The 25,303-nt window shown below is 46.5% G+C and overlaps 1 protein-coding gene across 1 annotated transcript; it reads left to right on the top strand.

Moving 5' to 3' along the window:
- The first annotated feature begins 22,808 nt into the window (after positions 1-22,808).
- LOC141023039 (uncharacterized) lies at positions 22,809-24,503 on the top strand. The gene is made up of 4 exons (XM_073499343.1): positions 22,809-23,268; positions 23,351-23,499; positions 23,622-23,674; positions 24,473-24,503. The coding sequence occupies exons 1-4, from the start codon at positions 22,809-22,811 to the stop codon at positions 24,501-24,503; spliced, it is 693 nt and encodes a 230-aa protein (XP_073355444.1).
- Positions 24,504-25,303: the final 800 nt, after the last annotated feature.

The raw sequence follows: 25,303 nt of genomic DNA on the forward strand, positions 1-25,303 counted from the left end.
CTTAGGGTAATAGTAGAAGTTTTGCACAAAAGTATTGGTGAGTAAGAGATACTGATTGCGTTGGTCGCCGAGGAAGTCGGTGAGGCCTGCATTCTCAGCCAATTCATAAAAATCATCATAAATCCGGCTTCTCTCAAGAATTCATTGGAAGGCCATTCACACGGCCAGACCTCCGCGGTGCGAGGCAAATTATATTTGGGCCTCTGTGCTTCTTCACTTTGCTTTTCCTTCGAGCTTCGGCTCGATGAGCTCCTCAAAAATCTCTTCATTATTTTCTGAAAATTTCTGAAATTTTTAGCAACTTCAAATAAAAGTGAACCAAGCTCAGCAAAATTGATAGCAACTACTCCTACAAGTGCCTAGAGCCTATATCATGCATTAGAACTACTTGGAACCATATAAATTTGGCATGCAAGCTGAAGAACATGGTCACCTAGGCAGCACAAATTTGCAATGAATAAAGCACTAGAACAAAAACTAATTGGACCAATGGAGGAGTCACATACCAAGGAACAATCTCCCCAAGCAGTTTTGTGAGAGGTGCTTTGAGCAAGGAGATCGAAAATCGCAGCAAAATGAGCTAGAACTCGTGCTTGAGCTGGATGGTGATTTTTTTGGGAGGAAGGAGTGTGTGGGTGCAGGAATAAGTGGAGGGGAGCCACCATGGGCCCACGAGGCAGGGGGACGCACCCTGGGGGGTAGGGCCTGCCCTCCACCCTCATGGCCAGGTGCTTGCCCCTCCTGCTGTGTTCTCAGTGCCAGATATTCTCAAATATTCCATAAAAAATCATATTTCATTTTCAGGGCATTTGGAGAACTTTTATTTTCGGGGTATTTTTATATTGCACGGATAAATCAGAAAATAGACAGAAAAATACTATTTTTACTTTATTTCAACTAAATAAAAGAAAGTAGAAAGAAGGTACAGAAGGTTGTGTCTCCTAGTTTCATCCATCTCATGCTCATCAAAAGGAATCCACTAACAAGGTTGATCAAGTCTTGTTAACAAACTCATTCCGAATAACATGGAACCGGAGAGATTTCGAATAACACTATGTTACCTCAACGGGGATATGCACATCCCCTATAATAAGAATATCATATTTCTTCTTGACAGTAGGAAGAGGAAATTCAAAACCTCCAAATATAATCGATGGAATTTTTCAAATAGAATTGATACTATGAACTTGAGGTTGTTTCCTTGGAAAGTGTACCATATGCTGATTACCATTCACATGAAAAGTGACATTGCCTTTGTTGCAATCAATAACAGCCCCTGCAGTATTCAAAAAAGGTCTTCCAAGAATAATAGACATACTATCGTCCTCGGGAATATCAAGAATAACAAAGTCCGTTAAAATAGTAACGTTTGCAACCACAACAAGCACATCCTCACAAATACCAACAGGTATAGTAGTTAATTTATCAGCCATTTGCAAAGATATTTCAGTATGTGTCAACTTATTCAAATCAAGTCTACGATATAAAGAGAGAGGCATAACACTAGCACTAGCTCCAAGATCACATAAAGCAGTTTTAACATAGTTTATTTTAATGGAGCATGGTATAGTAGGTACCCCTGGATCTCCAAGTTTCTTAGGTATTCCACCCTTAAAAGTATAATTAGCAAGCATGGTGGAAATTTCAGCTTCCGGTATCTTTCTCTTATTTGTAACAATATCTTTCATGTACTTAGCATAAGGATTCTTTGAGCATATCAGTTAATCGCATAAGCAAAAAGATAGGTCTATTCATTTCAGCATAGCGCTCAAAATCCTCATCATCCTTTTTCTTGGATGGTTTGGGAGGAAAAGGCATGGGTTTCTGAACCCATGTCTCCCTTTCTTTACCATGTTTCCTAGCAACAAAGTCTCTCTTATCATAACGTTGATTCTTTGATTGTGGGTTATCAAGATCAACAGCAGGTCCAATTTCTACATCATTATCATTACTAAGTTGAGCATCATCATGAACATCATCATTAATATTTTCACTAGGTTCATGTTCATTACCAGATTGTGTTTCAGCATCAGAAATAGATATATCATTTGGCAGGTGGTTCAGCAATAGGTTCACTAGAAGCATGCAAAGTCCTATCATTTTTCTTTTTCTTCCTTTTAGAAGGACTAGGTGCCTCAATATTATTTCTCTGAGAATCTTGTTCAATTCTCCTAGGGTGGCCTTCAGGATACAAAGGTTCCTGAGTCATCTTACCAGTTCTAGTAGCCACTCTAACAAAATAATCATTATTCTTACTATTTAATTCATTGAGCAAATCATCTTGAGCTTTAAGTATTTGTTCTACTTGAGTGGTAACCATAGAAGCATGCTTGCTAATGAGTTTAAGTTCACCTTTAACATTAGCCATATAATCACCCAAGTGTTCAATCATATAAGCATTTTGTTTTAATTGTCTACCAAAATAAGCATTAAAATCTTCTTGCCTAACCATAAAGTCATCAAACTCATCCAAACATTGGCTAGCAAACTTAGTACGAGGGATTTCAGCTTTATCATATCTATAGAGATAATTTACCTTTACTACCTGTGTCGGGTTATCAAGACAATGAGCTTCTTCAATAGGTGATGAATTAAGATCATATGTTTCTTCAACAGGCGGTAAATTAAGACCATGTATTTCTTCAATAGGAGATAAATTCTTAACATCTTCAGCTTTAATACCCTTTTCTTTCGTAGATTTCTTTGCCTCTTGCATATCTTCAGGACTGAGAAATAGAACACCTCTTTTCTTCGGAGTTGGTTTAGGAATAGGCTCAGGAGCTGGCCAAGGAAGTGTCCAATTATTTTCATTTGTCAACATATTATTCAATAGAATTTCAGCTTCATCCGGTGTTCTTTCCCTGAAAACAGAACCAACACAATTATACAGGTAATCTCTGGAAGCATCGGTTAGTCCATTATAAAAGATATCAAGTATTTCATTTTTCTTAAGAGGATGACCAGGCAAAGCATTAAGTAATCGGAGAAGCCTCCCCCAAGCTTGTGGGAGACTCTCTTCTTCAATTTGCACAAAATTATATATTTCCCTTAAAGCAGCTTGTTTCTTATGAGCAGGGAAATATTTAGCAGAGAAGTAATAAATCATATCCTGGGGACTACGCACACAACCAGGATCAAGAGAATTAAACCATATCTTAGCATCACCCTTTAATGAGAACGGAAATATTTTAAGGACATATAGGTAGCGAGATTTCTCATCATTAGTGAACAAGGTGGCTATATCATTTAATTTAGTAAGATGTGCCACAACAGTTTTAGATTCAAAGCCATGAAAAGGATCAGATTCAACCAAAGTAATTACATCCGGATCAATAGAGAATTCATTATCCTTATCAGTAACACAGATAGGTGAAGTAGCAAAAGCAGGGTCAGGTTTCATTCTAGCATTAAGAGATTGCTGCTTCCATTTAGCTAATAACCTCTTGAGCTTGTATCTATCTTTGCAAGCTAAAATTGCTAAAGCAGCTTCTTTTTCAAAAACATAACCCTCAGGAACAACAGGCGATTCATAATTATTAGGGGGAGAGTCTTCATCATCACTTTCGTCAATGTTATCAGTTTCAGTAATTTCATTCTCTCTAACCCTAGCAAGTTGTTCATCAACAAATTCACCAAGTGGCACAGTAGTATCAAGCATAGAAGTAGTTTCATCATAAGTATCATGCATAACAGAAGTGGCATCATCAATAACATGTGACATATCAGAATGAATAGCAGAAGCAGGTTTAGGTGTCGCAAGCTTACTCAGAACAGAAGGTGAATCAAGTGCAGAGCTAGATGGCAGTTCCTTACCTCCCCTCGTAGTTGAGGGATAAATTTTTGTCTTAGCGTCTTTCAAGTTCTTCATAGTGACCAGCAGATATAAATCCCAAGTGACTCAAAGAATAGAGCTATGCTCCCCGGCAACGGCGCCAGAAAATGGTCTTGATAACCCACAAGTATAGGGGATCGCAACAGTTTTCGAGGGTAGAGTATTCAACCCAAATTTATTGATTCGACACAAGGGGAGCCAAAGAATATTCTCAAGTATTAGCAGCTGAGTTGTCAATTCAACCACACCTAGAAACTTAATATCTGCAGCAAAGAATTTAGTAGCAAAGTAATATGGAAGTAACGGTAATGGTAGCAAAAGTAATATTTTTGGGTTTTGTAGTGATTGTAACAGTAGCAACGGAAAAGTAAATAAGCGAAGAACAATATGTGAAAAGCTCGTAAGCATTGGATCGGTGATGGAGAATTATGCCGGATGTGGTTCATCATGTAACAGTCATAACATAGGGTGACACAGAACTAGCTCCAATTCATCAATGTAATGTAGGCATGTATTCCGAATATAGTCATATGTGCTTATGGAAAAGAACTTGCATGACATCTTTTGTCCTACCCTCCCGTGACAGCGGGGTCCTAATGGAAACTAAGGGATATTAAGGCCTCCTTCTAATAGAGTACCGGACCAAAGCATTAGCACATAGTGAATATATGAACTCCTCAAACTATGGTCATCACCGGGAGTGGTCCCGATTATTGTCACTTCGGGGTTGCCGGATCATAACACATAGTAGGTGACTATAGACTTGCAAGATAGGATCAAGAACTCACATATATTCGTGAAAACATAATAGGTTCAGATCTGAAATCATGGCACTCGGGCCCTAGTGACAAGCATTAAGCATAGCAAAGTCATAGCAACATCAATCTCAGAACATAGTGGATACTAGGGATCAAACCCTAACAAAACTAACTCGATTACATGATAGATCTCATCCAACCCATCACCGTCCAGCAAGCCTACGATGGAATTACTCACGCACGGTGGTGAGCATCATGAAATTGGTGATGGAGGATGGTTGATGATGACGACGGCGACGAATCCCCCTCTCCGGAGCCCCGAATGGACTCCAGATCAGCCCTCCCGAGAGGTTTTAGGGCTTGGCGGCGGCTCTGTATCGTAAAACGCGATGAATCCTTCTTTCCGATTTTTTCTCCCCGAAAGTGAATATATGGAGTTGGAGTTGAGGTCGGTGGAGCGTCAGGGGGCCCACGAGGTAGGGGGCGCGCCCCCACCCTCGTGGACAGGGTGTGGGCCCCTGACGTGGATTTTTCTTCCAGTATTTTTCTTATTTTCAAAATAGATATTCCGTGGAGTTTCAGGTCATTCCGAAAACTTTTGTTTCTGCACATAAATAACACCATGGAAAGTCTACTAAAAACAGCGTCAGTCCGGGTTAGTTCCATTCAAATCATGCAAGTTAGAGTCCAAAACAAGGGCAAAAGTGTTTGGAAAAGTAGATACGATGGAGACGTATCAAGAGGAGGAAGAACCAACGAGTAAGTACCTGTCCAATAACCTCAAGAAAAAGACAAGAAAATGCATTGGAAGGAGGTTGATGTTCCCATCTTGTTGAAGGAACTCAAATCACACAAGAACGGGGAGTGGAAGGTCCTCGTCAATAAAACAGAAAATTGCATGACAGACTTGTTCTCCGATCCAAATCTGGGATGAATACCAAACTAATTTATCTGTCCATCATATTTGATTGATCTTAGAAGTACATAGCTATAGGGTGTGTGTATATGTACTTCCCCTGCAAGGTACGAGTGTGGTCATAGAATTCACATAGGTAGGCAGGTGATATCCGTTTCCATGGACGCGCCGGTCATGGGCACAAAGGCCGTCTATTGTTTCTCGCGGCGGCGGACCCTGGATGCTAGCTACCTATCGTGCCGACCAGCGATCCCATCCGTGTCGGTTTGTCACCTCCGCTGCCATAAATGAAGGGTAATCATCCATTAATCCAATTCTGTGGTTGAATCGAGAAGATAAAGCCATCTACTGGACGAGGTGTTCCTCCGGTAAAAGTATTAATTTCCTTGCTAAAGAAACCGTGTGCATGTGCTCATACAGTATATACGTACAGCAGTAATTTGAAGGTGCTCTGCTTCAGTGAGGTTGTAATTTCTCCTCGCAGTCATAGTTCACATGCACTTCCATCGGTTCCTCCTGCTTATATATCCACATAGAATATTTTTACAACTGACCTTGATGTTGTTTATCTGATTTATCCTACAGAGAAAGAAAATCCTCGTGCGTTTCTCAAAAAAATAATCTCATGTGACATTAACTTAGATGATCCAGTTCAGCCACAAACTGATCTCAACCAATAAATTTTAAGTACAAACGGTAATTTCTTATTCATACCTAATTACAGTGTTACCTCAACGGAAAACTGGCGCTTCATCTTGACCAATGGCTTCTTCTATTTTATCAAACCAATCAACCCCTTTTAAGTGCATTGAAAAAGATAATAGCAAAAAGGTTGTATTCCAATATACAATACATGATAGAACAACTAAGTTGCTCCCACTAGGTTCCGCGAGCTCGTTGTCGCGATGTCTGTGCTCCACGGCCGCTCTTGTGGCCACCTCTACGGTGCGCACTCCACATATGCTACTCAGGCCCCCCTCGGCCAAGGCCCCGGCCGCTGTCTCCGTACCCCGGGTGGCCCTCTCGTCGTCCGAGCTCAGTATCCCGGACATTCACTTCATGGAGGAATTCATCGTAGGAGTCTGAGAAGGAGAGAAGGCTGGTGCGGGTCGAAGTGGCAATTCCTATTTTGGAAAAAGATCTAAATCACGCCGGCGCCGCGTCGTCTAGGGCGGTCTTGATATTCAAAGTTCCCTCGGGCAAAATTCAAAGTAGGGCCCATGAAATATGGGCTGAACTTGCATTCTACAGTGCATGCTATACAAAATACATGTTGTATGGGCCCCTAATTAGCTTGGCCTTGATTGGGCCGTCGCACCCAATGCCCTGCCCCAGGACCGGCACAGGCGCTGAAATTACTAATTGATGACTACTCATAGCCAAGATCACTCCCGTCTCCTCATGTCGTGACAAGTGGCACGCTGCATGTGCGTCACTTGTCGCAGACGGGGAGTTTTCCCTTTTTCGTAGATCCGTTTATTCAAAATATTTTATCTCTTAAACCGTGCGTCCAAATTTCAAACCGTTTTCACCGTTGGAAATCTCGCGATGAGATCTTCAAAACTAGATCCCTTGTTGATAGGTTTAGATGAACTTTTTTTAACAAAAAAACAGGATGAAAAAACCGAACTGGCAGCATGGTTTTTTCCCTTTCCGAAAGAGGCACCGCCGTGCCTCTTGCGAAGCACACCCGTGCCTCTCGAGGAAGCAAAACCGTGCCCCTCTCGGAAGGAAAAAAAGAAGCGCGTTTGTTTTTTCTGTTTCCGAGAGGCACGGCCATGCCTCTTGCGAAAGCACAACCGTGCCTCTCGCGAAAGGAAAACCGTACCTCTCGCGGCAGAAAAAAAAGTAGAAAACGCATTTTTTCCTGTTTCCGAGAGGCACGGTCGTGAAAGCACAACCGTGCCTCTTGTGGAAGCAAAACCGTGTCTCTCGCGGATGAAAAATAACAGAAAACGCGATTTTTTGCCCGTTTCCGAGAGGCACGGCCATGCCTCTCGCGAAGACAAAACTGTGCCTCTCGCGGAAGCAAAACCATGCCTCTCGCAAAAGAAAAAAAACAGAAAACATGTTTTTTTTTCCGATAGGCATGGATGTTCCTCTCGCGGAAGCAAAAAAATGCATTATTTCAAGCAATTTTTTTTGGTACAGAAGCTAAGCAAGACCGGTGGAAAACCCAAAAGTCGAAAAAACCCAGAAAAAACCGTTAAAAAAGCCAAAACCGCGTGCGGAAAAACAAAATAAAAACAAAATATGGAGGGAGCGCCTACGTAGCGGCGCATGCTCATAGCCCACCCGCAAATGATTTTTGCGAGGCTCCCGAAGAAGCGCTCATCAACTAGTTGCTCTCCATAGCCGCCGTCTCATCACTTGGTCATGATTTGGACTGGGCTACGCTGCAAGCGTTCATATGGGACGCCTACGTCTGCCTGTCTGTGTGTATGCAGACACTTTGGAGGCTGTGGCAGTGGCACGGGGTTTCTCCAGAGTAGCTACAACGCACGCGGCTTGGCTGAGCACCAAAGAGAACGTCGGCAATGCAAAGCGAATGCGGCGCAAGGTGGCCGGCCAGACCGCAGCATGCAGAAGTGCTATGAGCATCTCCAGCCGCGCCCCCAAAATGGCTCCCCAGGCGACTTTTTCCGCGCCGGCGCCGAAAAAACGCCCCAGTCGCATCCCCAGGTAGCCGAAATCCGCCGCCTCGGCCCGTATTTGGGCCCGCGATCGCAGGACAAACCCGGCGCTCGGGGGCTCCGGCGCAAGGGAAAAGCACGTCTGGCCCATCCCGTCAGGAGAAAATTCAAGCCTATCTTGCAGATTCGCCTCCCTCCCTCGCCCGCGCTCCGGCTGATCCCGGCGCTGCCCACCGCCCACCACCGCTAGATAGCCCATTCCCCGCCAGAAAAAGAGCAGAGGTTTCGCCGAGGCAGCCTCTCCACCACCGGCTGGGCGATTTTTCCGGCGTTCCGGCCGCGGAGGTGAAGTGTAGCGGCGGGTGCGCGCCCACCGCGCCCACAAGGTGTTCGGCAATTTGCCTGCCTCGGCAATGGACTCGAAAAACAAGGAGGCGCTCGTCGCACTGCTGGAGCAGGAAGCGGAGGCCGACGTCCAGGAAGAGGAACATCTCATGGTCCTTGCCGCCCTCACCGGCCTGCTGGCGAGCAATGAAAATCCACGACAAGGTGGCTCGGCGCCAGGGCGGATGAAAGCAAAGAACCGACATTGTCTCGAAGGCTACTGCATGCTCTAATCCGACTACTTCGCCCACACTCCACTACACAGAGACAAAGTATTTCGGCGTCGTTATCGGATGAGCCGGAAGCTTTTCCTCAGGATTATGAATTCCATCCGGGAGTTCGACAGCTACTTCAAGTACAAGAAGGATTGCACCGGCAAACTTGGATTCACCTCAATCCAGAAGTGCACGACAGCGATGACGATGCTTGCATACGGAGCTCCCGGTGATTCACTAGACGATTATGGGCGCATGGCCGAGTCACCACCATTGAGTGTTTCTACAAGTTCTGTCGGGCAGTGGTGGCAGTGTTTGGACTGCAATACTTGCGAACACCCAATGCGGAAGACACTGCTCGGATCCTAGCACAGAATGCAGCAAGAGGATTTCCTGGGATGCTTGGAAGCATCGACTGCATGCATTGGAAATGGAAGAACTGCCCATTTGCTTGGCAGGGGATGTACAAAGGCGCCAAAGGCGGTTGTAGTGTGGTACTTGAGGCAGTGGCCACACATGACCTCTTGATTTGGCACTCCTTTGGTATGCCAGGAACTCACAATGACATCAATGTGCTGCAGTGCTCCCCTATCTTTGCCAAGCTTGTTGAAGTTCACTCTCCTCCGGTGAACTTCGAGGTCAATGGCCGGCAGTATAGCAAGGGGTACTACCTAGCTGATGGCATCTATCCGAGATGGTCTACATTTGTGAAGACTATCTCAAACGCTGTGCCAGGAGGCAAGAAGTCCCACTTTGCCAAGGTGCAGGAGGCTTGCAGGAAGGATGTCGAGCGGGCATTTGGTGTGCTCCAATCTCGATTTGCTGTTGTCCGGTACCCTGCTCATACCTGGTCGAAAGATCAAATGTGGGAGATCATGACTTGCTGTGTCATCTTGCACAACATGATCATCGAGAGCGAGCAGGAAGAGCCAGTGTTTAACACTAAACCATACTACAGGTAGGGTCCTCTCGCCTAAGTTGATCACCTGTTACCGGCAACCTGGACTGCCTACCCTAGTATGCGTCAGGAGATCCGAGACCCACAGGTGCATCATCAACTGCAGTAGGATCTGGTGGAGCACCTATGGAGGATCCAGGGCGACGCCTAGCTCGTGTGTGATGAAATATGAGTTTCTATTTGTTGAACTATATAATTGGTATTGAACTATTTGTTGTTGCACTATTTTGTTGAACTATTTGATTGTCTGTGATGAACTGTGTGATAAAATTTTTATTTATGTTGAGAATTTAATGCCGAACCAAGACGAACCACGCCGAATATGGGCCGTTTCTCGCTGATATCGGGCCATTTTTCGCCGAAAGTGCGCCGACAAGCGGCTAGGAATGGGCTGATATCGCCGCCTCGGGGCGACGGCTGGATGCCCAACCGCCCTAGAGCCGATTCTACCTTCGGCTCGCCCCCAGGCGGCGATTTTTATGCCTCCTGGGGGCCAACGGCTGGAGATGCTCGAAGGATATCGCCCCTGAGCTTTACTCCTTTGCTCCGGATCAACACTTTTGAACGAGACTTGGATCAGTGACCTCCGAGGGGCTCCCAATTCAGGCAATTGTTGAGTATTTCGATGGTGACTATGACGATATGGGTGGAGAGTAACACCCGAATATTTGACAAGAAGGTCAGCGGACAGCAACACGCGGGCATTAGCGAAACATAGAGTTACCATGGTTGCTTGTAGTTCGAAAAAAATGCAAGAACGGCGGCAGCTCTGGCGCAGTTCTGGGATCAGAACGTCAACCATCAACCTGATCAACAGCGTTTGCGCAACATACACTAGAGAGAGAGAGAGAGAGAGAGAGAGATAAAGAGAGAGAGATGAAAAAAATAACACTTCTTCTTCGGTACAACCCTCTGGACACATCAACGGCCCAGATTAGAAGATACCTGACGGTGTCCTGGACTAGGGGGTACTAACCACGTCATCTCCTGACCAGCTGGATCGGGCCGAGGACCGCCATGGCGGTTCACTCATGGGCCACTTTGGGCAGCCCATACCGCATACAAGGAGGTTTCTACAAGACTTGGCGCCCAAGCCAAGGACTCTCCTAAACACTAGGCCTATGGTGCATATACAAACCGAGGCCAGCCTAGTCAATAGACAATCTAATATTCATTACTGCAATCTCGTGGTAGATACTTGTACTCTGTACTACACCCATATGAAAACAATCAAAAGCAGCATGTAGGGTATTATTTCTTCAAGAGAGCCCGAAGCTGGCTAAAACCCCGTGTCGATGTTACCATCGCTCCAAGACGGCTAACTTAGGACCCCTACTACGAGGTACGCCGGATATAGAACCGACATTGGTGCTTTCATTGAGAGTCGGCAGAGTTTTCGACACGGATCGATGGGACGATCAGGTGATGCTTTTCTAATCAGATCTGTTTTGTACAAGTTAGTTTTTGTGAGAATTATCGCTGGTTCGCAAGCTTCATCTACAGATTAGGTTGAGATCAAGGTCTATAAAATCCGTACTGCGGTCTCCGGATCGGCTGATGGCAGCGTTTAATTGATCGTCAAACTGGTCTCTGACCTCGCACGCGATGCTTGATCATAGAGCCGAAGACAAATCCACAACGGACAGCGATCGCCTAGGGAGATTCCTTCCCTTATTCTATTTCTTTTTTCCTTATTTAGCACCCAGGCAGCCATCGGTCGTCCACTGGTAGATTTTTATTGTTCGCTGAAGTTTACTTAGACCAAAGTACTGACGTGATTAAGTACTAGTTTTGCATCGGAGCTCCATGCAGATAAGCCGCCACCGCGGTGACCAGTCGGAAGTCCCAAGGAAAATGCTGTGGCCGATCTCTACTGTGACTCACCTAAAAGTGAATCCCCTCCACGCGAGGAGAAGAGCTAAGTACAACTCCCCATTAATTATTAGTAAAAGGCCAAACATAGACTAGTACATCTAGTACTTGTTGCTACAGTTTTTTGCATGAAGTTTTAAAGTTGTCCGATTGGTATTAGTGCCTGTACAACTCTCTAGATTAGATTGTTTTTCATGGATTCTTCATGTGGGTTGCTGCAAGCGCTTGCACTGCAGATTTTTTCTTCCTCGGACTGCTATGTTTGACACGCACAGGCAATCAGCTTACCACTACCTCGCATAAAGCTGGGGCGTCGCGTCTATTGATGTGAAGCCGATGGATACTCAGTATCTCTCGTCTGGTCTAGTTTGTTGCAAGCTGACCCACTCCATGCACACAATCCGGAAACTCTGCAGCTCGACCGTAGTAGTCAGCCTCGTGGTCGCAACCCGGTTGGACGGTTCCTGTCAAACTGCCCGTACACTACCATCAGTACGGCCAATGTTCGTGTCCGCTGCTTGGCGATACCTCGGATCTGCATACATCGGATATGGACTCAATCTGACCGACGAGCGATCCAGCCAAAGAGATACTGCGGAAGCAGTACCCTAACAGGGACTTGGCTCCGTGGCAGGACACCAGCGGGGAGATTTAATTATTTTTCCCTTTTTAATTCACCTCTTCGTCGGCCGCTGGCAGTTCCTAATAATCCTTTTCGAAAAATGCATCGACCTAGAGTATTTCTAACCTAATTGAATACTTGTTTTGCAAGCACGGTCCTTGTGATCTAATGTACAAACACTACTTCACGTATTGATGATTTCTAGCAGTCCAACTAGCATTACTTTGGGCAACGATCAAAGTTCGACCGATGTTTCTTTATTTGTTATGGTCCTCCACAATCATCGTCGTCTAGGTTTATTTTTCTTAGCTATTTGTTTAGCACGTAAATTATTATATAGAGAATATTTTCTGTTCCTTTGTGCTGCATTATTTTTGCAGAGAAAATTTACCGACCCTCGTACATGGCGTCGGTCTGACCAATCTTAGCGCAGTCACTGGGAGATTTGATCTTTCTTTTCTCCATTATTTAATTAAGTTTGAAGGCCGTCTACACTTTCACTAATGTTTTCACTTTTATGTGCTTCCCAGATGCAATTAGCACTGCCAGTTGCTTCGCGTCCATCGAGATTGGATTGATGCGACAAGCAGCTTACGTGGTACCTTCCACATGAAAGTTGCATGAGTACTTTGGGGGCGTCTCTTTCACAATAATTGCTACATGCGGATTAGGCCGACAGCCACCGGACCGACAGACACCTCCGCACAATGAGTTCGGATCATACCAGGCCGATGTTGTCGCCCCGCGCATGCCGACCTGCATCGACGGGTCCGCGCTGCCACTCCGTCGAACCAACCCCGGTGCACAGGCCAAACTTACCTCATGATTCACTTCACATATATTAATTATGCAATTTATTATTTCAATTATTATTTTTTCCTTGCGCTGTTTTATGTGTGCAGGTAATCGATTTTGACTGCGTTACGCGGTCACTTGGGCATCACCAGCCGACCTGTATGATACTTCGGCATCCGCCGATCACAGCTTCGCCATGTTAACTGGACCGAGAACTTCATCTCGCCACATCGGCCGTGCAGCGTCGTTGCTTCATCAAACTGACGTCCACCATGCCGAACAGGTCGACTCGCGTGGGGGCTTCATTGTCACCTTGCCGACCAACTCAGCCAGCTCAGCTAGACTGGGGGCTTCGCCTTACCACATCGGCCAAGCCGTGTCACTACTCCAGAGTGCCGAACTCCTTGCTCGGACACCTCGGGCTTGGGGGCTGGGACCTCGGCCACGCCGAGGACTGCGGACCTTGTCGGATCTGTCACAGATCAATGGGCGTCTTCGTCCCGCCACAAGCCCGAATCGCGTCATCAACATCGAACACATTAACCAGCTAAGTCACTTTCATGCTCAAAAACTTTCAGTTTTAAATTTTGTTCGGTTCGACCAAGCATTTTACTTTTTTGGCAAAAAATTGTTTGTGAAAAACTTCCTTGTCAAAACTTTATTTGTGACACACAAATTCAAATACCCCGTTTACTTGGGGGCTTCCTTTATGAAGCCTTTCCTCTTGCATATTATTATACTTGTATTGCTTCGTTCCTTGTTCGTGTATTACGCCACAATATGCACCATGTTGACTTAAGTGTTCTGCAAGATGGGTTGCCTTGCTCCTGTGTTTACCCCTACGCTCCCGATTGTTCGGCTAGGGAGTAGAGGGAGCACCTCTGTGATTGTCACGACCGGGTTATCCGAGCTCGGACCTCAGACTGGGTGAAGCCGAAAACTAGCGCTATTATTGTTTTCAATCATGGTCGGCACACAACGGAACTCATGAGTACAAAAAGTTTATTGCACCAGTCTCATAGTAATAATGAGCAACCGAAGAAAGGTATCGGTGAGGGTACTATTTTGTTCGAAGATGCTTCTTACACTTCGTCAGTAATATACCATATGTTCCCTGAGCGTGCTTTGTCTGTTACAGCCTTATCGCCTGATTGCCTGGTTATCGGAAACACCGTCGATATTTTCGACAGGTGGAGAACATAACACTTTTTGGCCCTTAACCGAAGAGGGAGAAGCCGACGGTCGGTTAAGAAGTGTTTAAAGTTCGGGTGAACACAGATATGATATAAGTACTTCGCTACATACAATCATTATACATAAAATTGTTTTACCCAAGTCACATGGCGGATCTTAAATTAGTATGAGCCATTTTTGTTAGTCGCTGCACAGTCTTTTTCTACCACTCCTTTCTCGACTCAGGTGTATGATCAATAGCCGGGTAGCCTGGTTTCTCTCTAAAGCCGCTCGCGTTTAGTTCGCTAAACTGGCCTGAGAAACAGTCCGTCTTCGGGATAGGGAGGTTGAAGCCGAAGGCTGATCCACTTGAAGTCTAGATATCAGTTGTGTCATGTCAAAGCACGACGAAAGTACAATTTTAAGACCAATTTCATATTGGCACCAAAACAGCTTGATTCAATCTAGACGTAAAGTTTTTTACGCACGTTTGTTTGCCTTTTTTTGAGCTTATAACATCTTTCACCTATTTTATGTTTCAGGAAACGGGACATTCTCTTGGTTCAGATGTTCGGCGTGAAACCCTTTTCTAAAACTACAGTTCGGCATCTTTCATACTGAACTTCACCTCGGTATTGTCAAAACATACATGACAGTTGAACTTGTTCCCGAGGAGGTACGATCCTAGGGTCGGCCATTTTGCCCAACCCAATTCTCGGGGGCTACTGCATTGACAATCCAATGCAGAAAATTTAAAGTGCAATATAGTTTTCGAGGAGATTATGATCCTCAGGTTGGTCGGCCGCACCCAACCTGAGTCTCGAGGACTTTGCACACTCCTTTTTGTGTCCCGAAGTATTCTGCCGAGCTAGGAGTTGATCCTCAGGCCGATTTTGCGAATCAACCAGAGTCTCAGGGGATACTAGGATCAGCGGTCTTATGTCATCCTTCAGGTGCATCTCGGGTTTTAGACCGATACACACCTTGAGGGCTACTGGCTATATATCTCGGCAGAGAATAAATGGCACCAATCGAAAATATTGACAAAAAATCGGCCCGTAGTAGGGGTGGTCCACCATCTCGGAAGCAGTCCAGCATAAAGCTCGGGCGCCAGTGGCCGGCTCTATAGAGGGCATTTCTGGCATTAAGCTTGGCTAAACTCCTTCGACTTTTTTCGAGCCAAGGTGATCTATGACACCTCAGATATAGCCCGGCGTTGGAGCTCGGTTACTCTCCGGCATTGGAGCTTGGATACAGTCCAGCGTTGGAGCTTGGATACAGTCCGGGGTTGGAGCTCGAATACAGTCCGGCGTTGGTGCTCGGCTACAAAGGATACCTCGAATGCAGTCCGGTGTTGGGGCTCGGATGCAAGAGAACACCGTCGCACGGGAACAATTTCAAACCCGAGGTGTGGCTTAAAAATAATTAGGCATTGTTAAAGGCCGAAGACTTAAAGGGGCTCCTCGGATACCCGACGTGTAAACTCTTCGGATTCACTTCGGCGATCCTCAAGATTAAAGATGAGAAGATTTGTTGAACCAGTTTTCAAGACCGATGACCGAAGATGAAGAACAGTTCGGAAGAATAGAAGAGCGTCCCCAACTAGAAGACAGGTTCAGGGGGCTACTGAAGGTGTCCTGGACTAGGGGGTACTCACCACGTCGTCTCCCGACCAGCTGGATCGGGCCGATGACCCCCATGGCGGTTCACTCATGGGCCACTTTGGGCTGCCCATACCGCATACAAGGAGGTTTCTACAAGACTTGGCACCCAAGCAAAGGACTCTCCTAAACCCTAGTCCTACGGTGCATATATAAATCGAGGCCAGGCTAGTCAATAGACAATCTAATATTCATTAATACAATCTCATGGTAGATACTTGTACTCTGTACTACACCCATATGAAAACAATCAAAAGCAGCATGTAGGGTATTATCTCTTCGAGAGAGCCCGAAGCTGGGTAAAACCCCGTTGCCATGTTACAATCGCTCCAAGACGCCTAGCTTAGGACCCCTACTATGAGATACGCCGGATATAGAACCGACAATACCCATTCGTGGGGAAGGGTAGGATAGGAAATCCCGGTGGGCGCGGTGTAGAGCGGCGTACCGCGGCGTAGCGAGGCGCGCGGCCGTATGGTCCACTGTACGCCCGTACGTGGCAGTGTACGCCACGTGAGGAGGAGGTGGGGCCGACGCATACTTAGCCCTAACCATCGCCGCCCGCACGCATTAATCCGGCACGGATTACGCGAAGGCCATTAACGCCGGCGCAGTGGCGCGTCCCATCGGCGGCACAGTGAGGAGTCCAATCGCCGGCGTCGGTCCACGTGCGGCGTCGATTCACAAGCGACCGCCTGACCGCCTGCCCCTCGCCAACCGCTCGCCTGCACACGCCACCGTTTTGACCGCATGCGCACGCCGCCCGCTCGCCTGCCGGCATTAAAGGCCGTCGTCGGTCCGCCTGCGGCACCGATTCCCACGGAACCGCCTAAAGTTCTGCGCCTCGCTGACCGCTTTGACCGCCCTGTGCATGCCGCCCCCTCGCCCGCCTGCATTAATCGCTGACACCCACCCCCGCTCCCTCCAGACGCCCTATAAAAAGCCGCCCACGCCCGCCGTTGCTGGCACCACTCTTGCCTCCCCCTCTCCTTCTCCCTCTGTCATCGGCGTCGCTTCTCGCGCCCTTCCTCTCCCTCTCGTCGGCGATGGCGCGCCCCAACCTGACGCTGGAGGAGGCGGAGGAGCTCGCCCACTTTGTCATCCCCGTCGCGCCCGACGTGCGCCTGCCGGCGAGGTGGCGGCTGAGTGTCGACGGCATGCCGGTGGCGCCGGAGCCCGAGGTCGACACCCACATCTTCGCCTGCACCGTCGGCCTCTATCGGGCGCGGCTGTCGCCGGAGGAGCTGGAGGACCCGTAGTAAGCCCCCAACCACCCCGGGTGGGCGGACCGGCTCACCGACGACCACGAGCGGCGCCTGTACGCCTACGCCTACGCCGGCCCGCGCCCGCCCGTGAAGCACAACCGCACACGGCGGCACCACCTCTGGGACGGGCGTACCTTCGAGGAGGTCGCCGCACCGTACCGCGCGCCGGCGGCCGCCGTCGCCGCGCCCGCCCCGCCGAGCTACGGCTATGAGCTCTTCCGGCGCGGCGAGGTGCGCTCCACCCGCGCCCGAGTCGACTTCGCCGCCGGCGCGCTTGACGCCAGCCCAGGCGGTGACCGCGGTGCTGTCCGCATCGACCCGAAGAACGCCGCACCGTGGGCAGGAACGGCGCCGGGCCCAGCCGCGCCCCTCCGCAAGAGCCCGAGCAACAGCCAAAGCTGGCATTGGTGGCGGAGTACAGGCGGTTGGCGGCGGAGGCCGGCGACCCGGACGACGTGCCGGGTTACCTGACGGCGATCCGGGAGACGGAGAGCGTGCCGCAGCCATCCCCGCTCGTCCAGGAGTACATGCAGATCGCCCCGGTCGCCGTCCACCCGGAGGACCCGCCGGACTTCCCTGGCTAACACGCCACGGTGGAGGACTCGATGGCTGTGCCGGCCGCGCCCGCAGCGCCCGTGGAGCCCCTCGACGACAGCAGCAGCAGCGACGACGACGACATGCTCTATGATGAGGCAGACTTCGGCAACGTCGAGGACAAGTAGTTTAGTTTCGAAATGTCGTTTAGTTAAGTTTAATTTCTAGTACTATCTAAATATTTCTGAAAACTAGAATGAAACATCTAGTGTTTGAATGGATGGTGTTAAAAAATTGTTTAAATATCGAGTGTTTGAATGGATACCGTTATTTACAATTGTTTAATTTTAAATAATTATTGTAAAAAATTAAAAAACACAAAAGAACGAAACACAATAGAATTAAACTTGAAATGGAAAAAAAATTAAAAACACAAAAGATAGATTACATAAGTAATAAACATTGAAAATTAGAAAAGTAAATAAAAAATGAAACAACGAAAAAATTTAATTAATATTAGCAAAAAAGAATCAAAAGAAATTAAAAAAAAGACCGGCGGCCCGGAGCCGAGCGAGGTGTAGTAGGCCGATCCCGATAAAGTCGACGACGAAAGGGAACGCTTTTCGGCCCCGCAATGCCCACGGGCCCAACGAGGCGGCAAAGAGAGAGTAGGCGAGGCAGTGTTTTTTTAGGAGTACGGCGGGGTAGGGCGGGGCGTGCTATTTAAGCCGGTGCGGGCGAGCTCCGGTAGGTGAGGTGAGACTAAAATTAGACCTCGCCTCCCGCAGCGCTGCACGTACTGCCGAGATGGGCCGAAGTCGGTGGGCCGCGTGGGCCGCCTGGAGGGCGCGCGTGCGAGCGGTTGAGGGCGCAGGGGTGGTGGGACGCGGTACAGTGGAGGCACACTTGTTTAGTCCCACCTCGCCCGCCGAAGGACGCCCCGACCGGCTTAAATAGCCGCGTTCGTGCACCCTGGCAGCTCTGCCCGGGCAGCTACGGCAGTGCTGTTAGGATAGTGTAAACTCAAATCATATCATTAGTATCTATCTTATTTTTGACAGTTTGCCACTCTACGCAAGTTTGTCTCACCTCACTCAAATTACATCATTAGTATCTATACACAAAATTTCATCGTGTTCCGAGCACAAACTCATGTCGCGTCACGTCCGAGGAGTGTGTTTCGGTTTCAGAGCGGGGAAAATCGTAGAAAATTCTCGGAGGTTGGGAATGCCCCGAAACTTGACATGCTTGCTTGCCATGAGTGTACAAACGTATGAAAAGAATTGGGTCCATTTGAAGGATGTCGAAAAAAACCTCCGTCGGGACGGGGCCTTCGCTCCTACCAGAACGGCGTGCGCAGAGGAAGGTCATTTTTTGGCAATCTTCAGAACGACCCCAAGTTTTGCGACAGGGTAGGCATGCCCACCGTAGGACCCCACGCAAAATTTCATTGTGTTCCGAGCACACACTCATGTCGCGTCACGCCCGGGAAGTGTGTTTCGGTTTCAGAGTGGGGAAAATCATAGAAAATTTTCGGAGGTCGGAAATTCCCCGAACCTTGACATGCTTGCTTGCCATGAGTGTACAAACGTATGAAAAAAAAATTGGGTCCATTTGAAGGATGTCGAAAAAAACCTCCGTCGGGACGGGGCCTTCGCTCCTACCAGAATGGCGTGCGCAGAGGAAGGTCAGTTTTTGGCCATCTTCAGAACGACCCCAAGTTTTGCGACAGGGTAAGCATGCCCACCGTAGGACCCCACGCAAAATTTAATCGTGTTCCGAGCACACACTCATGTCGCGTCACATCCGGGGAGTGTGTTTCGGTTTCAGAGCGGGGAAAATCGTAGCAAATTCTCAGAGGTTCGAAATGGCCCGAAACCTGACATTCTTGCTTGCCATGAGTGTACAAACATATGAAAAAAATAGCGTCCATTTGAAGGATGTCGAAAAAAATCCGTCGAACGTGTAAAAAAGTCTTTCAGCGTGGATAGTCATACCTTGCAACACTGATGCAGGTCATGCAGTATCACTCCAAAACGATTGTGGAGTGACAGAGCAGAACCTGCATAAGCATAGTGAGGTATGGCTACCACGATTAAAGACTTGATGTCATATACGGATGCAGCTATTTAAACACATTATTCGTCGTCAAAACTAGCAATGTCGGACTAAAAATAGAGCACTGTCGGGGGTTGCGGCGCACATACGAAGGCCCGCCCCACCATGGCCCGTGCGCGTCATGGGCTGCCCCGTGCGCGCCTTTTCTGGCCACTATAGGCTAACTTCTTTTTATAAATGGTTTTATCACCACATTGATTGTGGAGACTCATATGTAGTGGTTTAAATAGTCACACAAAATTTTAACGTCCAGTAATTATTGCTTTATATTACATGTATACGGATCCAGATGGTGTAGGTGTTGCTTATCAACAAGCAAAGCAACACGTACATCATCCCTTCTGGGTAAGTATACCTGTGCTATGATGCAATTTTTTTTATTGTTTTTGTATAGTTGTGAAATTGTGAGATAAAATCTAGAATGGGCGGATGTGTTGAGACGATCAGGATATTAAATTTTCTGTCCGGGTTGAGTGACGATGATCTGCCGGCACCCGCAGCCAGTCCGGGTTGAGTGTAAAGTCAAGTCATATAGATTAGACATGACATTTGACTATTTTGGAACATCAGAAAGGATTAAAAAAACACAAGAATAAAAAATCCTGTAGTGTGGATGGATTTACCTCAGAAGACTAATGTAAATTTTTGCTGTGACACTCCATGATTTTGGAGTGCCACAGCATCATTTACAATTGCCTAGTGAGGAAAGGCCGCCAAACTAAAGGATTCAACATTATACGTAGAGAACGGTATTTAAACAGGTGATTAAGCGTGCCCAGAAGCAATGTGGGACTAAACGATTAGCAGGTTGGGCGGTCGCCGCCGTGGCTTTTGCTTAATGGGCCCTCACGTGTGCGCCGCAAACGGCGCCCAAGTGGACACCGTGGGGGGCCTATCCTGGCCCGGCCATGTGCGTCACGCGCGCGGGCAGTTGTAAAAAAAATTATCTTTGGCAAACAAACCAATGTATACTGTTTTGTGTTCTTTAATGAAGAAATTCATATAAAACGAATGTAATGCCGAAACGCGACCAGCTTTTGCATGCACGTGTGAGTGGCCCCCACCGTCGCCCACGCCAAATTTCAACGGAATCGGAGTATGAACGGACGTTATGTCACGTCCGGAGACCCTTTTTTGGTATTTTCACGGAGAAAATCATAGTAAATGCATCGAGTGTCGAAACGAACCGAAATTTTGCATGTGTGTTTTTGTTGCACACTGTAGCATTTGAAAAAAATGGTTCCGTTTCATGACTTTGCGAAAGGGAACACCTCATGGATGCCCGTCCCCCCTAACCGATACCTCAGGTTTCTACTGCAACTACATGTCGACATGGACGAAACGCACCCAACTTTTGCATGCGCGTGTGAGTGACCCCCACCGTCACCCATGGAAAATTTCAACGGAATCGGAGTACGAACGGACGTTCCGTTACGTCTGGAGACCTTTTTTGGTATTTCACGGAGAAAATCATAGTAAATGCATCGAGTGCCGAAACGAACCGAAATTTTGCATGCGTGTTTTTGTTGCACACTGTAGCATGTGAAAAAAATGGTGCCATTTCATGACTTTGCGAAAGGTAACACCTCGTGGATGCCCGTCCCCCCTAACCGATACCTCAGGTTTCTACTGCAACTACATGTCGACATGGACGAAACGCACCAAACTTTTGCATGCGCGTGTAAGTGCCCCCACCGTTGCCCACGCCAAATTACAACGGAATCGGAGTACGAACGGACGTTGCGTCACGTCCGAAGACCCTTTTTTGGTAACGGAGAAAATCATAGTAAATGCTTTGACTGTCGAAACGAACCGAAATTTTGCATGCGTGTTTTTGTTTCACACTGTAGCATGTGAAAAAAATGGTGTCGTTTCATGACTTTGCGAAAGGGAACACCTCGTGGATGCCCGTGCCCCCTAACCGATACCTCAAGTTTCCACGCAAAAAATTCATGATACAAGAAGAAACTGGCTGTAAAGGTCTTATTTCACTTAGACCGGACGATGTGTTTTCAATATTTGGATTTAAGAATGAAGGTGGGGATGTTTTTTGCATTCTTGTGACGGAAGGAAAAGAGTTAATAAACAAAATTCCTATTCAGTAAATTCACAAAAAAAATGGTCAGATAATGATAGATGACTTGATCAAAAAAATTGTGAGGAATAAATCCGCCGACGATGAGTTTCTTCGGATGGCTGTTCTTGTTTTGTTGGGACTATTATTGCACCGATGTCGGTTGTCTCCATACCAAAGGACTACTAGGCATTGGTGCATGACGTGAAGCGGATCAGCACGTTGAACTTTAACGTGTTTACTTCGCGAACTTGTTTGACGGAGATTGATAAACTTAAGTAGGACGGCCGTGTGAGGCAATGGCCATGTGGCAACCTAGCCCTACTCCAGGTATGGTATTAATTAATGCTACTTAATATTCCTTCATGTTATGCGTTCATAATTTATTTTGTCATTTGTTTTGTAGTACTTATATTGGGAGAAGGTGCAGCCAACCGCCGGCCCGAAATATGACCCGTTGTCGTTGCAAAGTCCCCTAATGAAAAACTGGACTGAATCTAAAGCGGAGAAACGAGAAAAGTACGACCTAGACAATGGTGGTGGTCATGGATTGGTAATATTCTAATGTTTATTTAACTCTACGTTGATGATCCATTCAAATAGTTATGTACTAATATTTTCATTACATACTCACTTTGCAGATAGATGACTGCATTACGAACGAGTATAGAATGAAAAAACTTGCATATCAACATGCTGAAATCAGTAAGAAACCTAGTAGCCGAAAGTCATCCGATCCGTTACGGGAAAGAGAAAAGTGGATAGTGTGTCCGAGGTCCCTCCTAACCTAAAGCGTTTTATGAACCGGGTTATGAATGATATGAAGGAAATTCGTAAGGAATTGCTTCGTATGCCGGAGGTATGCGCACACGTAACAATTGGGCAACTCTATTAAATTCGCTAAATTGACAAAAAGTTATAACATGTTACTGTGGTTACTTTTGTAGATTTTGTTAGAGAAAATGAATAAAACAGGTGTGCGGTACAAATCAGGCACAATGGCACAGGAGGAAGAAAATTTGTATGGACAGAATAGTGAGTCCAAGTATGAAAACAAGTATCCTAATAAAGAATTTCAGTACGATGACATACACACACCTAATGGCCAAAATGGCAGTGGGAATTATGATTTGGATTCTGAAGGAGGGGATTCGTTCAAACTCAGTACTGGTCACTTGAGTAGCTATAAGGGTGAGAAGGATGATCCTATAGATGTCCTAGAGCAGTCGGAAAAAAGAGAAGCATCATATCTAAAAACAGATGAAATAGAAGTAACAAGATGGGAAGTGGAAACAAATGAGCAAGAAGTGTCACAGGGCATGTCAGATGATAATAGCGAGATAGAAGATAAGAAGGAGGTGATTCTAGGGAAGCGAAGGCGGACTGTGTCAAAGTACCAGAAATCTCCTTATGTTAAAAAGACTCCGAAAAAACGTGCGAAACGTTCCGCGAAAGCGAGTAAGTTAAACACGGTATGAATATTTCTTTGATAATTATATATTCAAAAATTGTACTATAACTTTATTTACTTGTGTTGTAGAACTGCTTAATGAAACAAGCCCTCAGTTTGATCATTCTGTGGATGATGTGGTGCGTGCAGCTGTGCAGTACGTGAAAGCGTACGATCACTCACCAAAACATAAGAACCATGAAATATTCAACAATGGTAAAGATGAAGGACTATCTGCGGCAAGAGCTTGCCAGATAATTAACCATGCATGGTTATCAGGTGATGTATGTACTTTAATTGTCATGCTTATTTCATGTGCTAACTATAATGCATCCATGTTAATTTTACTCATCTATTTCAGGTAATTGACGCTTATGTGACGTACATATCGGATTCAAGTATCGCCAAGGATAGGTATCTTGTACCCACACATAGGTCTTACTGGTTACAGCACACTCGCCCAAAGTTAGTGAGACGAGGGAAGTCGATAAACGATCCACAAGGTTTAGCACATGCAAATGAACCTCTCAACAGATGCATGACAGAATATTTTGCAAAACCTAAGGTATCGTTTGCAATGCAGAATTGTTTTTACATGACTATCATATGTGAAAGGCGAGCTTAGTAACAATATTTGAATTTTAAAATAGGCTTATTTTGCTTTAAATAATGATAAAAACCATTGGATTACATCTGTTATGCACACTGGAAAGAAAGAGTTCCAACTTCTTGATTCAGGAAACTCGTTGAAAATTTTGTAAGTTTCATAATCATGTGTGTACAATTAAGCTTATAATTGTTTACCGTATGTACTCAACGTGTTTGTATCATTTTTTTATTTTCAATGAGAACAACTTGCACGAGATATCCAAGATGCAAATGATAGTGCAATTATGTCGTTCCCGGATGTGTCCGCATGTCCTTTAGTCCCGTACGACATGCTTCAACAAGATGGCAGAGTTACATGTTGCACGTGCTTTCAAAATAAATTAATTGATTCAGTGTTGTCTTACTTAACATGCTTTGAAAATTGCACTTGTGGTTTTCGAGCAAAGGAACTCATGTGGGTCGTTCATCCTTCGCTGTTTTCAATACTGGGACGGAGAAAAATTTATAAGCGCTTTTTCTCAGGTGGGTACATTTTCAGTATGAAAAATATTACATCATACTATATATAAGTGTTAAATTAAAATAATTTTAATTGTTTTTCAGGAATCTATTGATAGTTCGAGAGAAAGAATGATAGCTGGAATTATTTTGTCCCCAGAAAATAAGCTTACAGAAGTGAAGAACAAAGTTATTCGACTTGCAAAGAAGAAAAAGAAATAAAAATCTCACACCAGAGTACTACGCGGGCTTCGAATTTACTTGAATGCCTATGAAACATGATTGAAGATTGTGTGTGGATGTTTTATTTTTTTTATGTGAGTTCTAAACATTTTTCACATGTCAAGATTATGTCGCGTGACTGATTTATTTAACATAGATTCCAAACATTTGAAATTTACAAATTTATTTTAGATTTTGCGTTGAATGAGTGTTCGCGCGAATGTATGAAGTCGGGGCTTTAAAATACCCTGTTGACACATCGGGATCACGTGTCGAAGGCGAGCGTCGCCCGCGCCGCGCGTCCGGTGCTCGCCTGGAGATGGCCCGCGACTGTGGTCGCCGAGAGAAGGCGAGCGTCGCCCGCGCCGCATGTCACGTGCTCGCCTCGTGCTACTCAAATGGCGCCACGTGCTCGGCGCGAGATGGCCCGCGTGGGGGCGCGTCATCTCGCGAGCCGGCCCACGCCGCGCATCGCTCCCGGGTTGGACGGTGCGGCCCCGATGTGGATTCGCCCTCTGCCCACCTGCGCCCTCTGCGCCTGAGGGCGCTGTAGCCTCAGGATCGCCATCGGCGGCGGCACCTGAATCATCCTCGTGCGTTGCGCCCCTTAGCGCCGACTGGCGCCACTCGCGGCCCAGCGGCTGTTAACTTTTTTAAAAAACGAAGCAACCGGCGGCTGTAGAACGCTTCTGATCGCCCAACATCCAAGATTTA

The sequence above is a fragment of the Aegilops tauschii genome, chromosome 5 (genome assembly GCF_002575655.3).
Source record: "Aegilops tauschii subsp. strangulata cultivar AL8/78 chromosome 5, Aet v6.0, whole genome shotgun sequence".
Lineage (NCBI taxonomy): Eukaryota > Viridiplantae > Streptophyta > Magnoliopsida > Poales > Poaceae > Aegilops > Aegilops tauschii.